We start from the raw sequence: 12178 nt of genomic DNA on the forward strand, positions 1-12178 counted from the left end.
ACTGCACTAAGTAACAGTAAAAAATTGTTCTTCTCTTGCCGTTACTTGCAGGAATATTGACAGTAAAATGCCATTTCCTATAAGCATCAGTAAAAACTCTACTGTTGTGGGCATGTATTTGCTGTCTGCAAAGTAAGATTTTGGCAGAAAAAATTGTCAACCACAACCTTACTTTGAACGAGATGCAGTTTGTTTCTTCAAACTGTTTCTTGTAAATTTTTGCCACTGTAAATTTTGCTAATGTAAACCTGATTTTAACATATATGGGTATCAAAGGAATATGTAGGGGACAGTAACTGTCTCGTTTTTACAAGTTAACCAGAAAACAAGAATCACTTGTCACATCATATTTAAATATAAAAAAAGAAATAAAAAGAGATGGGATTAGGAAGCTGGTTACAATCCCCTTATTAATTAAAATTTATCATTAACAGTGGATATTCAGGTAAAAAATGGTGACTACAGTATTAGTTTTAATGAGTTTATTTAAAAGTCATTCAACCATCCTTCTTTACAAGTAAACATGACACAATTTATGCAGGAAACTGGACAGACTACCAAAAGAAACAACTCACAGCATAGGCGTATTATTTAAAAGGTTGGACAGGGTACCTTTTTCCTGCTGAACACTTCAAAAATTCTTCTTTTGCTGACATGGGAAGGGCAAGGAGAATTATGCCATCGTGGGAATGGTTTCAGCACCCGCCTGCGACACCCTGCCCGACAGGTCCCAACGGGTCCCGGCCCGCCCCGAGCTCCGCTCGCCCTTCCCGAGCCCCGCTCGCCCGTCCCGGCGCAGAGCCGCTCGGCACGGGTGGACCGGGGGACCCGCCGCCGCCGCCACCCTGCCTCCCGGTAACAGTCTCAGCCGAGCTCGGACGCCGACTCCCCCGCGCCGGCCCCGCCACGCAGACACGGACACTCCAGCACCGGCGCCGCCATCCCGCCGCGCCAGCAACGGGCCCGGCACGGCCCAACTGTCTGCGGGGGGGAGGGAAGAGAAGGACGCTTTCTGTACAGCATTTCTCTCGGTCAGGACGGAGAAGACAGGCTTCCATGGGGTTATCCGGTAGTCCGGACTTCGTGAGCAAGTGACAGCTCTATTACACGTGCGTTCCTGGGAAAGGGCTAAGAACTTTTTATTTCCACCTCCGCGCCTCTACCGCCACCACCCCCGTCCCGAGGATGGTACCGCCCCGCCTCACGGCGGGATCCTGCAGTTGTCGCGAGAGGTCGGTGAGTTGGTTGTCGTGGTAACGGCGGCTGTGCCGGCTCTGCTGCCCCTCGCACTGCCGCTCTCCCGCCTTCCCGCCCTACGGACGGGCCGGGCCCTGCTGGCGGGTCCGGCCGCACGCCCAGGCGGGGCTGTTGGAGCCGTGGCCGTTGGCGGAGGCCTAGAGACGGCCAGAAGCCGTCGAAGGGTGGGTGGGTGTCCCGGCCGGCCGCGGTGGGCGGCGCTGTGAGCGGGGGGGTGCGGGGCCCGCCTCAGCGTCCCCCCGGGCGCCCGTGGGCATCTCCCGCTGCTGTCACCGCGGTCACCGGTCCTGGCTGCCGGTGGGAAACGGTGTGAAGGGGCCTGAGATTCATAAGCCGGAATGCATGCATGCATGCATGAATGAATTAATATAAACGACTCTTTGTCTTCTCTGCCCACTTGCCGTGTCAAGTTACGGACGTGTGCGCATGGCTCTGTTTGTCCTGTTTCTTGTACTGAAATAAAACGTTGTATTTGCTCGGGCCTTCTGCAAATTAGCAGTGTGTGTCACATACTCAGATACCGAATTCCTGTGAATTCATGCAGTTTTTTGCGGAGAACCAATCATTTCTGTTGTTTAGACTCCAAATTGAACTGGGACTGGGAATGTGGCCGTTTGGATTTGGGAACACCCCCCCTCCGCCCCTGCCATTTAGAACTACTGAATGTAAAAAGCTTTTGGCTGCTTTATTTGAAGTGGTCAAGATGTCTATAAAATACCCTCATTTTTTTGTTGATGCTAGCTTTGCTAGTCCCATGTTTTTAAAAATAGAAAAAAAACCCAAAACATGACATTTCCTTTGTTGTGAAATTACTTTTAAGATCTAAGTAATTTGAAGTTTCTTTGAAAGTAAGCTCATTTGAATACTGTGGTTGGCTTGATGATACAAATATGTATTTGTACATATATTAAAAAGCGTATACGTGAGCGGCAAGCTAGTCTATACTGGAAAGAACTCTCAACATTGAATTGCTAGAAAGGATTTGAAACTTGTTTCATCTGCATCTGAAATATTACTGGGCTTGTGTTGCTTTATTATCAAACTGATAGTTTGGAAGGTTGTTTTTGTTTTTATTTTTTTTCCCAATGTTAGGTCACAATGGATATTACAAGGGGGAGCTTGGATAAAATTTCAAGGCCTGCATCTAGCTCAAGAGTTTATCCTCATTGTAGACCTTTAAATACATCTATGGAGTTATTAACACCAGAGCCACGTTTGCAAAAGGTAATTCTTTTCACCTTCAGCAGGTTAGAAACTCTGTGCCTAATTCTTAGTAGAATGCCAAAGAAATAAGATTCTGCTTTTTTAGCTTCTTATAGAGTTCTGGGCTCTGCAGGAGGGGTTATTTGAAAGTTTATGCATGTGGGCTGCTCCTTATGCATAAATGGAGTGGTGTTTAATTTCATTTTTCTGAATACGTGTTACTTTTATATTTGCCACAAAAAGGGCTATTCAGCACTACAATCTGGAAAACTTGGTTGTCTTCCTCTTTATATTTAATCAGATTATTAAATAAATTCTATTTGAAGGAAAAACATTTGAAATTCTGTCAGTAATGTGTAGAGACACAGCTATAGGCTGTTGATGTGTGAGCCAGCATATGCATAATTTCACTTCCATCCCACTTGTGCTTTTAAATTTAAGTTGTAATAAAAATTATTTTTCTTATTGAAAGAAACCATTTGGACAATCCTCACAAGTTGAATTTTTGACTACAAGGCTCTCTCAGGATATGTTTGAATTAAGTTTAAAAAAAATATTCATAGTATTCCAAGAAATATGTCAGCTTCAGGGATCCAACAAAGTCTGACAGAAGTAAGTGTTCACCTGTCCTCTAAGAAAATTAATATTGGGGATTAACTTAATTTTGGGAATGGGATATGTGATACGGTTGTTGGGATGTAGGAACTGGGACATGGGAGTTAGAGATTTAGATTGATTTATTTAGATTAGTCCAATTGTATTGTATCTCTGTTCACCTGTCTGTAGAATGGGATCATACCTAGCTTCTTCACAGAAGTATTAAAATATTTTTTTATAGATTCACAGTTAGGTATTAGGGTTAATATCAGATAACTGAATCCAAGTTCTCACCTAAACATCATAAGCTATTGCATGAAAATTGCAATCTCTTGAGACTGATGAATTAAGCATAAATTTTTCAGCCCTTCAAAGACTATAACAAACTCTATAGTTTGAGCAAGAGATTGGGATGCTACCTGATGCAGAGCACCCATGGTGTCAGGAAATGGATGGGGCTGTTGTACATACAGACTCCTAACAGGTTGGCTGTACCCTCTGCTGCAGCAGAAATGACGTAAACCTTTGGAATCATTTCCTAGCCTAGCAATTGCAAATCTGTCAGTCTGTCGAATGATGAGCATGAGACTCAATGTGATATCAGGTCTGAAAATGGTTCTTTACTTTAAGAAGGACTCTGCAGTCTTGTATAGCATTGCTGTTAGCCTTTGTGATAGCATGGGATTATTGTGATTATCTTTTTCTTCCCCCAAAAGATTTCTATTTTTATGGAATTAATTAATTTGCATTTCATAGGTTGATTCACCTGTCAGTTTGCCTGGTAGTTATCAAAGAGGCAATCTAGAAGACTGCTGTCCAGAAGAAAACAAAGGTGATGACAGAGAGAAATCTGATGTCAAGGAAGTAAGAACAGACCAGCAAACCACAGTGGAGAGTACAATCTTTGTTCTTCAGAAGTGTATACTGAATCCCAACGAGTTGTCAGGTGTGGGAATGACTAACGCTTTCTTGTCTTGTGGCTAGATGAAATATGTTTGTATCGTTTGGGTAAAATTCTGTTGGTGGAGGGAAAAGAGGATGCAAACAGGTAACATTCTAGAAGAGAAGGAGGTGAGGAGGCGTCGAAATTCATAACTTCTTTTCACTATTTTGAATTCATCTTTGAAAGAAATGTGTTATCACTGGCATTACCACTACAGCATATGTCTCATGGCATCTAAGCTGTGACCTGCACCTTGGTGATGGCCTAAAAGATCGGGAGAAACCATCTGCATGCGCTCCATGGAACCATGTTAGAAAGTGTTTTCAGTAAGGTGTTTTTATCAAACTTCTCACAGATATCATGATCATGTGTTAGAAACTTCGTATCCTAATAATGCTTCACCCACCAAAAAAATTGGAGATTATGGTTGTAAGCTATGGTATTTAACAACTGAACAATGCTAATATTAATAGCGTACTTTAAATATAAATATGCAATGTCTCATTTTAATGAAAGCACTTGTAGAAGTGCTTCAGGTGGCCTTCTTTTAGCATTCTATAAATGGTAATAAATTAACTTTCTAGGGCTTCTGGCTATTTAAAAATAAACAAGCAAAGGCCAGTCTGTGAAGCGGAAAGTTTGTATACCTTATTCAAGTTCAGATAAAATTTCATGACAGAGTTGTGGTCAAAAGAAATCCCTTGATTCCTGCTCCTTTGTTTAACATGAGTCCTGATGTACTAGTACATATAATTTTTTAAACAGTAATCCCCTGCATAGGCTCTGTGGTGATCCCTAACTGACAAAAATGTGTTTGGTCTCTTAATTGTTAACATTTCAAACAGTGTCTTTAAAAGTTTATTTCACATCTATTTTATTGTGAAATTCTTTTTCCTGTGTTTTTCAGGATGTATGTCTAATTCAGATTCAGGACATGATAGCACTGAAACGCAGACTTCAAAATTCTGTGAACATTCCAAAGGAAAACTAAGTAATGCAAAAGCAGGTATTAATTTTCATATGTATAAAGTGAACAGTGCAATAAAACTCTTTTTTCCCCCTTTTCTTGTTAGTGCTTCTAGGAGAGTTTGGGACCACAGTGTATTTATGTGTATATTATATAGTTATAAAGAAATAATACAAATTGAAAATGTATACGCTTTTGTTGTGATATTCAAGAGGTATTGGGTGAATTCTTTATTTTATTAAAGAATATTCACTTTTAAAATGATATGATAGTATTTGAATTTTACATAGATTTGGTCAATCTACTAAGGCAGAATCCTTATTAGAATCACCACTAAACAGTGGTGACTCTATCTAGCACAGCAGTGCTGGCCATCTAACATAATATTAATTTATTCAGAACAGAAATTGGATAGAACACAACTTCAAAGCTTCACTCAGTAGTTTTATGTTCAAATCCATCTGCTGGGTTCAGGCCAGTTGAAATAAGTGCTCTTTTTTTATCTGCTGTCCTTGGGGCTTACCTGGAGCTCCATGAGATTTTTATAGCTCTCCCCTTGTTGTGTCACTCATCCTATTTTATGGCATAAACTAGACCAATGCATCACAGTAAATGCTTGGGATCAATCAGTGTGTAAAGCATTTGAACTCAAAAGATTAGAAGATGAAAAAGTGTTGGAAGTCTGTGGGATAGGGACAGTACTACGAGTGTTTCCTCTACTCTTGCTACGGAAGCTGACCAGAAAAGAGGGCAGAGCATGAGGATGCTATAGGAAAGGGAAAAGCTAAAAGTGATCAGAAATTGTAATCTGCATGTTTAGGAAAAAAAGAGACAATACAGAAATATATTTTGATTAAATAATGGTAGTTTCCATAATGTTTCACCACTTCTATTTTTCAAAACAACATTTTTCTAGAACCAGTATCAGAATCTGGTTTGGCTGAGATATGTCAAGACTGGAACATCTATAACATCTAAAAGTAGAGATATTACAGTCTCTCTTAAGCCCAGAATTATTCGTTTTAATGAATGACATATTCTATTAGTCAGGCTGAAGAAATTATTTTTTATTTTTAAGCTTTTTTTGTCTGTGATTTTTGCTGATACTATGAGATGTTGTCACTCTTCCATTATAAATTTGATTGAATCACCTGCCCAAAATGGGGGGCTCTTCCTCCCCACCCCCCCATAGCCAGCTGATACAGCTGAGAGTTTGACTCAGCACGGTGTTACAAAGACTTTTATATTTTTCCTGCTACAAACAGGTTTATAAATAAACATGATTATATATATACTTGAGGGTAGTTGTACTCTTGTCTATGGTTGTTATCAAATTACTTGTACTGCTTTTTAGTTGTTTTTTTTTTTAAGGTCGAAATGCTTCAAGCTAATGTTAATTTTAAATATGTTCTGCAGCAAACTCTTCCAAATTGGAATATTCTGAAGAAACAGAAGTAGATCCTCAGATGCAAGCAGCTATAAAGAAAATGCATAAACTTGACACAATATTGGCAAAAAAACGTTTTAAGGAGAGAGCAATTAAAAAACAAGGCAAAGAAATGAGGGCAAGGCTCTGTGAAGAGCTTCAGGTTAGAAGTGTTTTGTTTATTTTGTAAATAGTGTATCTTAGAGTACTGTCTTACAGAATTATCATATTCACAGACACATTGTTTTATTAAATAACTTACAGTTGGTTGATTAAAGGAAAGAAATGGATCTTAAAAATTAATTTTGAATAGGTTTTAATATTTATTGGCTAGGCAGGCTTTGAAAGAAGGCTGTGGTCCATAAAAGCTGTTATGACCTATAGCCAAATACGCAGCTGTCTAGGCGTGGTTTACTAGCATAGTTTTATGCTTGAGCTCGCGACTTGCAGGTGTGATAAGGTGTGACAAGAGATAATGTCTGTGAACCCAGGCCTAAAAGTGTTTATTCTGCTCTAGTGTGACCTGGCCGTTCTTAGGCCCATCTATTTTAGTATTGTCTGTTATTGATGAAATCAGAGATGCCCCCTGAAGAAGGCATAAGAACGCTACAGCACAAATTCCTTCACGTTGTTCCTATCCTGGTCTCTAGCAGTTAAATGTCACTTTAAGCCTTGAAACATGAGAGTTAGTATTTCCTCTGAGGTTAAGTACTGTATAATTTACATGAGTACAAATGTCAGTTGCTAAAAAGATATGATTGCTGTTGGTCTGACTGCATCTCGTAATTTCAATGGATTTGGATTCAGAGCCATATGTATATTATAGAACTTCTTTGTCTTGTGAAATGTGTCTCCATGTAAAAGACAATATGTAACAGAGACTTTAAAGTTCCATCATGCCTTTATTGTAACTTTAGGAGATGTTCAGATAGCCTCAAGAAGTAAATAGTGGTAAATAAATGTTGCCACTGAACAAGGTATTTTTAATAGGGTCTGAAGTTCATTCGACTTGATAAACACACAACGTATTTAGCTTGTATTTACTTTAAATATATGCATATATCTGTATATTTATGCTTTATTTCTTTTGAATAGTCTCTCAGAACCACTGGAAGCCATGAGGAGATAGAAAACACAAAACTTTTTTTAGCTTTGATCTCATCATGTCAGAATACAGCTGGTAGGTAAGAAAGAGAAGTAAATACCCTGATATAATTATCCTGTATTTTAAGTAATATTGATATTTTTGTTGGATACTATAAAAATAAAGCTTTCAAACCTTTACAATAAAATAATTTTTGCATGTAAAAGTACATCAAAGGAATACTTGAAAAAATAACTGAAATAATAATTTTTGCATTATCACAAATGTAGAAGTTGTACTTTAACATTAATTTTGTTTATAGAAACTGCATTTTTTCAAAGAACTGTTTACTCTAGAAGGGTAGAAATCCAGGATCAGTAAAGCTTGCATTTTTCAAGTTGATGGCAAACACAGATGATTTCAGAAAGATGCACAACTGATAACACTGGTAAATTAAAGTAATGATAGCAGGTATAGGGAAAATGAAGAGTGGAAACCTGCTGAAAAAGTTGGATGTCTTTACCACTTTGGAACATCTGGGTGATACGCAAGGAATTCAAAATTGCTTTGGTAAACAAAGACAATGATGAAGTTACTGATGTCTGGTGGTCTCAGTCGGAGAGTTTGCCAGGCTGGAGTACTTGGTGTAGGAAGGGCAGGCGGTTAAAAAATATTAGGCCTAAAATGTTACTTAGAAGCTTTAGGGATGTGGCCCTGCCACACATGTATCTTGGAGAAAATTTTCACGTGGGAGTGGGAGAGAGAATGAGAAGGAAGCAGTGGCAGTGCAATGGTAAGGATCTCATAATATGGCAGGTCCAGAGGGAGGGAAATCCTGAGCCTTTTTAGGAATTGTTAACAGAAGAACAAAAAGAATGGGAACAAATTATGATACTGAGTTATATGTTGGAAAACAGTACAGGAAGACGTGTGCACAGCCTAGGTCCTGGAACATGGCCCAAAAGGGAATATGGGTCATTTATGTGAATTTGATTCTGATTGTGTTAAATTTAATTCGCTTCTAAAAAAAATTTAAGATTCTGAACATAAGAGAGAATTGGGGTAAAAGGGATCATCAAATAATATGGAGCGTGATTTAAGGAAAAGGTGTGAATATGAAACATGAACTTAGTTTTTTTAATCGGCTTCTTTCCTGAGAATTCTAGGGAAGGAAATTTAGGATAGATGTCAGTTTTAGAAAGTGAAACTATGTTAAAGACATGCTAGCAGACTATTCTCAGGAAAAGACCAGAAGTCTAATAATTTCTGACTTTCATCATGATATGACAATGAAGACAAAAATATTCAAAGTGGAAGTGAACACACTGATAAGAATAAACATTTGCATTTTAGTCTTAGTAAAAATCATTTCCATCTTCAGCAGCATTTAAACCACCAAATTCTATAGCTGCATTAATGCTAGACAAATGACTACATTTCAACAAGACTTATTATTTCTATGCTAAAATTTGGGTGTTAAGGGAACAACACTGAATTTGATGCGGGTGATATTTAAAAAGTATCCAGTAGATGTCAGGATATAGTAAAAAAACAGTAGGCAAGCAAGACTATATGGTTCTTAATGAACTCCATGCTTCAATTCCTCTTTTATTTCAAAGGTAACTCCTTGCTGTAGAGATCATGTGCATCATATGTGTTCTGATGTACTGCAATGGCAAAATTCTGCAGAAATTAGGTTTATATTTTTCCCCCAACTTGATATTTATCTTGAATTTTCTGTGATATGCTAGTGCCTTACTTTTCAGGTCTTATTTATTTACTTATTTAAATAAGTGCCCTGATAGCTGTCTGGGTTGATACTGAAATAGAATGCAATTCATATATTTTGCTTTTCAGAGCTTGAATTTGATAAAGAGCTTTATTAAATATATTATATAGGGGAGCTATTTAATTATAGCTTTTGATGTGACTGTGAAATCAAACCCAAGTTCCAAGTACAAAATCATTAATAACTTATGTGTCCCAGCATCTCAGGCACAAAAAGACCTCCAACACACTCATGGCAGAAATGTAAATCAGGAGTTAATTAAACGGCCTTAAATTTATTCCCCTGTGCTCTGTGTAACAAAATCATACTTTCAGTTTAGTCCATTAAACTTCATTATTACAGGATGTTGGTTGGTTTTTTCATTGTGAAAAACACATTTTTCGTATTTGATATATATGGGTCTTTGCAATATGAGTCCTCTTGTGTAATTGTTAAGTGTGTAGGCTGCAAGTTTTAATGCTCTAACTTATACTTCCAGTTACCATGACAGATTTTTTTTCTTTAAATAAGTGAAATAACTCTTGCATTCTAGGATGTTTGAACACTTTTGCTAGACTATACCCTTGACCTAAGCCACTTGGAAGTCTAATAATTCACGCACAGGCAGACACCAGCTGTGAAAACCTGGATACTTTATTCTCATTCAAAGTTCTACATGAATTGTCACATGGTGTCTGCAGAGGCTTTTGAACTTTAGGGCCTTGGGCTGTATCTTTTAGAATGCAATTATTTGTCCTGTGTAGGCAGTGGTTGTTAAAAATGAAAACACAGCCATATGAAACAGCATAATTATTCATAAGACACACTCTCCCCCTTTATTTCTTGAGAAATATGGCGGTGATGTAATTTATGCAAGTAAATTTCTCTAACTTTCATGTGTGAGATCTTATAGTTTGATAACACATAAAACTAGATCTTCTTTACATTCATTTCAATTAAATTTTACTGAAAAAAATTCCTTGCAGATCCCTCCCATGCTAAAGAAGATGAAATACGTACTTCAATATTTCACACACAAATTAATCCCGATGATTATGATTGCCATGAAACCCAACATAATCAGGGTAAGCTTTATTAATTGTATAGTTTGTATTTCTAGATATGGCAAAACAACATGTACAATGGATGGATAATGAACACTTGGCCTTTGTTGCTAGGCCAATGAAATCAGAAAAAACAAGGTTGCTTCCTGGCATGGTGACAGTTCTTATTTTTGTACAAATGATAAAAGAGAATAATTTTGTTTGTGACTTATCTAAAACATTTAACACAACATGCTTAGAAAATTTTTACTGTTGGGTTTATAAAATCTTTTCATTGCAAAATGATGAGCTGTGTAACTGATTTGGTGTAAAAGGTATCATTAGTTCTTCATGGAAATTCTTTAAAAACTTGTCTTTCCTGTTATTCTAAGGTCCTGTAACTTTCATTAGTAGGCTTATATTCAAGTAACCATCTAAAAATGAAGAGTGGTGCTGTATATAATTGAAACCGTTCTGTAATTTTTTTGTTTTCAGGAGAAATTATCCGGATGTGACAAACCTAAATCTTCAGATAGCACATTTTCTATTTTGTTATGCTGACTATTGTAAAGGCGCATTGCTCTTATGGATTAAGTACTTTCTGGCAAAAATCAAACATTTGTGCTGATTCTTTTAGACAACACTTGCACCGTGTAGAGGTTTCAAATGCTGGTAGTAGTGTAGTGTGTCCAATGCTTCAAGGTAAACGGAATTGTGCTTTTGTGCCTCTATTCTCTCCCTATTTGAAATTCAAATTTGTATGATTGAGTAACTTCTCACATGTGTTGTGACATAAGAAGAATAGCTTCATCTGCGATTGTTATCAGCTGCAGTTGTTTATTTCTTTGTCATCTATGTAAACAGAAGGAATCTATCTTCCCGGTGACTGGCTAAGATGGCAAGGACAATAATAAATGGGTGTTTCTCAAGGTTGAACTACTGATGGCAGCAGAATCTCTGCACTTTTTAGAATGTTTTAATTTTTAAACCTGGACCTCACCTCCCTTATCATTTTATCACTTTTCTTAGTCTACCAATATCTGGCCTTAACTTTGTGTTATTAAATGTTTCTTTACACTGGGTTGGAGTGGTGCTGTACTTTTGATTTCTCTGTCTTCCTAACATGTGTCTTCATTCTTCCCTTAAAATGAAGCTTGAGCCTCAGCTTCCACATTCACAATTTCTGAGTTGTGCCAGAGTGCCCCTGAATAGCAATGGCAGGTTTCATTACCAGTATTCAGGACAGCAGTGACTTCTGAAGCTCCCAGTACAGGCATGGTTAGGAGTTGCTGTTGCTTGCAGTATTTTGAGACATTCTACATTCTTGGGAATGCATGAAATAGAGATCACTTACAACTTCTGTGCAATAAATTACTTAAATGACTTTTACTATTTCTGCTGGAGGCTTTTGATATGGTTTCTGAATAGCTCAGACTTATTGTTTTGATTGCTTTTAGATTTCTGTGTTACAGTTGTCATAAAGGCAGACCCTAAACAAGAGGAGCTTAACTTGTAAAGAAGAATGTATGTACTAATATAATAATATTACTTTGGAAGCCTCATCAAGTTTTGTACCAGATCTTTGAAATTTGTACCAAGTCTACCAAAACTCACAAAATTTGTTGAGTGGCATTCTCTCTTTTACTTACCCATGGCAATCTTGGGTGTATTCTTTGTCCCAGTGATCCGTACATGTCCCTTCTTTACCTGAATGTTCTGAGATGTTCTGTGTGATAGCTCCATCTTAAAAATACTTATTCTACAGTTAGAGAAAGATGTTGCTTAAAAGTAAAGTTTCATGTATGTTGCATGTTATGTTGGTGTTTGGTGTGTTTTGCTCATTTCAGGATACAACTTTTCATGTTTATATTGATTGGTAAATTCTTATAT

General features: G+C 37.6%; 1 protein-coding gene across 4 annotated transcripts in view; it reads left to right on the forward strand.

Moving 5' to 3' along the window:
* The first annotated feature begins 1216 nt into the window (after positions 1-1216).
* FSIP1 (fibrous sheath interacting protein 1) overlaps positions 1217-12178 on the forward strand; it is a 79445-nt gene continuing 68483 nt past the window's right edge. For 2 of the 4 annotated variants that reach the window (XM_074584971.1, XM_074584969.1), the window contains exons 1-7: positions 1217-1425; positions 2350-2481; positions 3814-4003; positions 4908-5006; positions 6384-6556; positions 7489-7573; positions 10232-10330. In XM_074584971.1, the coding sequence (XP_074441072.1) occupies positions 2356-2481; positions 3814-4003; positions 4908-5006; positions 6384-6556; positions 7489-7573; positions 10232-10330 (772 nt within the window). In that variant the 5' untranslated portion in view covers positions 1217-1425; positions 2350-2355. Of the gene's footprint in view, positions 1426-2211; positions 2482-3813; positions 4004-4907; positions 5007-6383; positions 6557-7488; positions 7574-10231; positions 10331-12178 lie in introns of those variants that run through there. The other 2 variants (XM_074584970.1, XM_074584968.1) reach the window with 2 other exon arrangements.

Source organism: Larus michahellis, chromosome 4 (assembly GCF_964199755.1).
Source record: "Larus michahellis chromosome 4, bLarMic1.1, whole genome shotgun sequence".
Taxonomy (NCBI): domain Eukaryota; kingdom Metazoa; phylum Chordata; class Aves; order Charadriiformes; family Laridae; genus Larus; species Larus michahellis.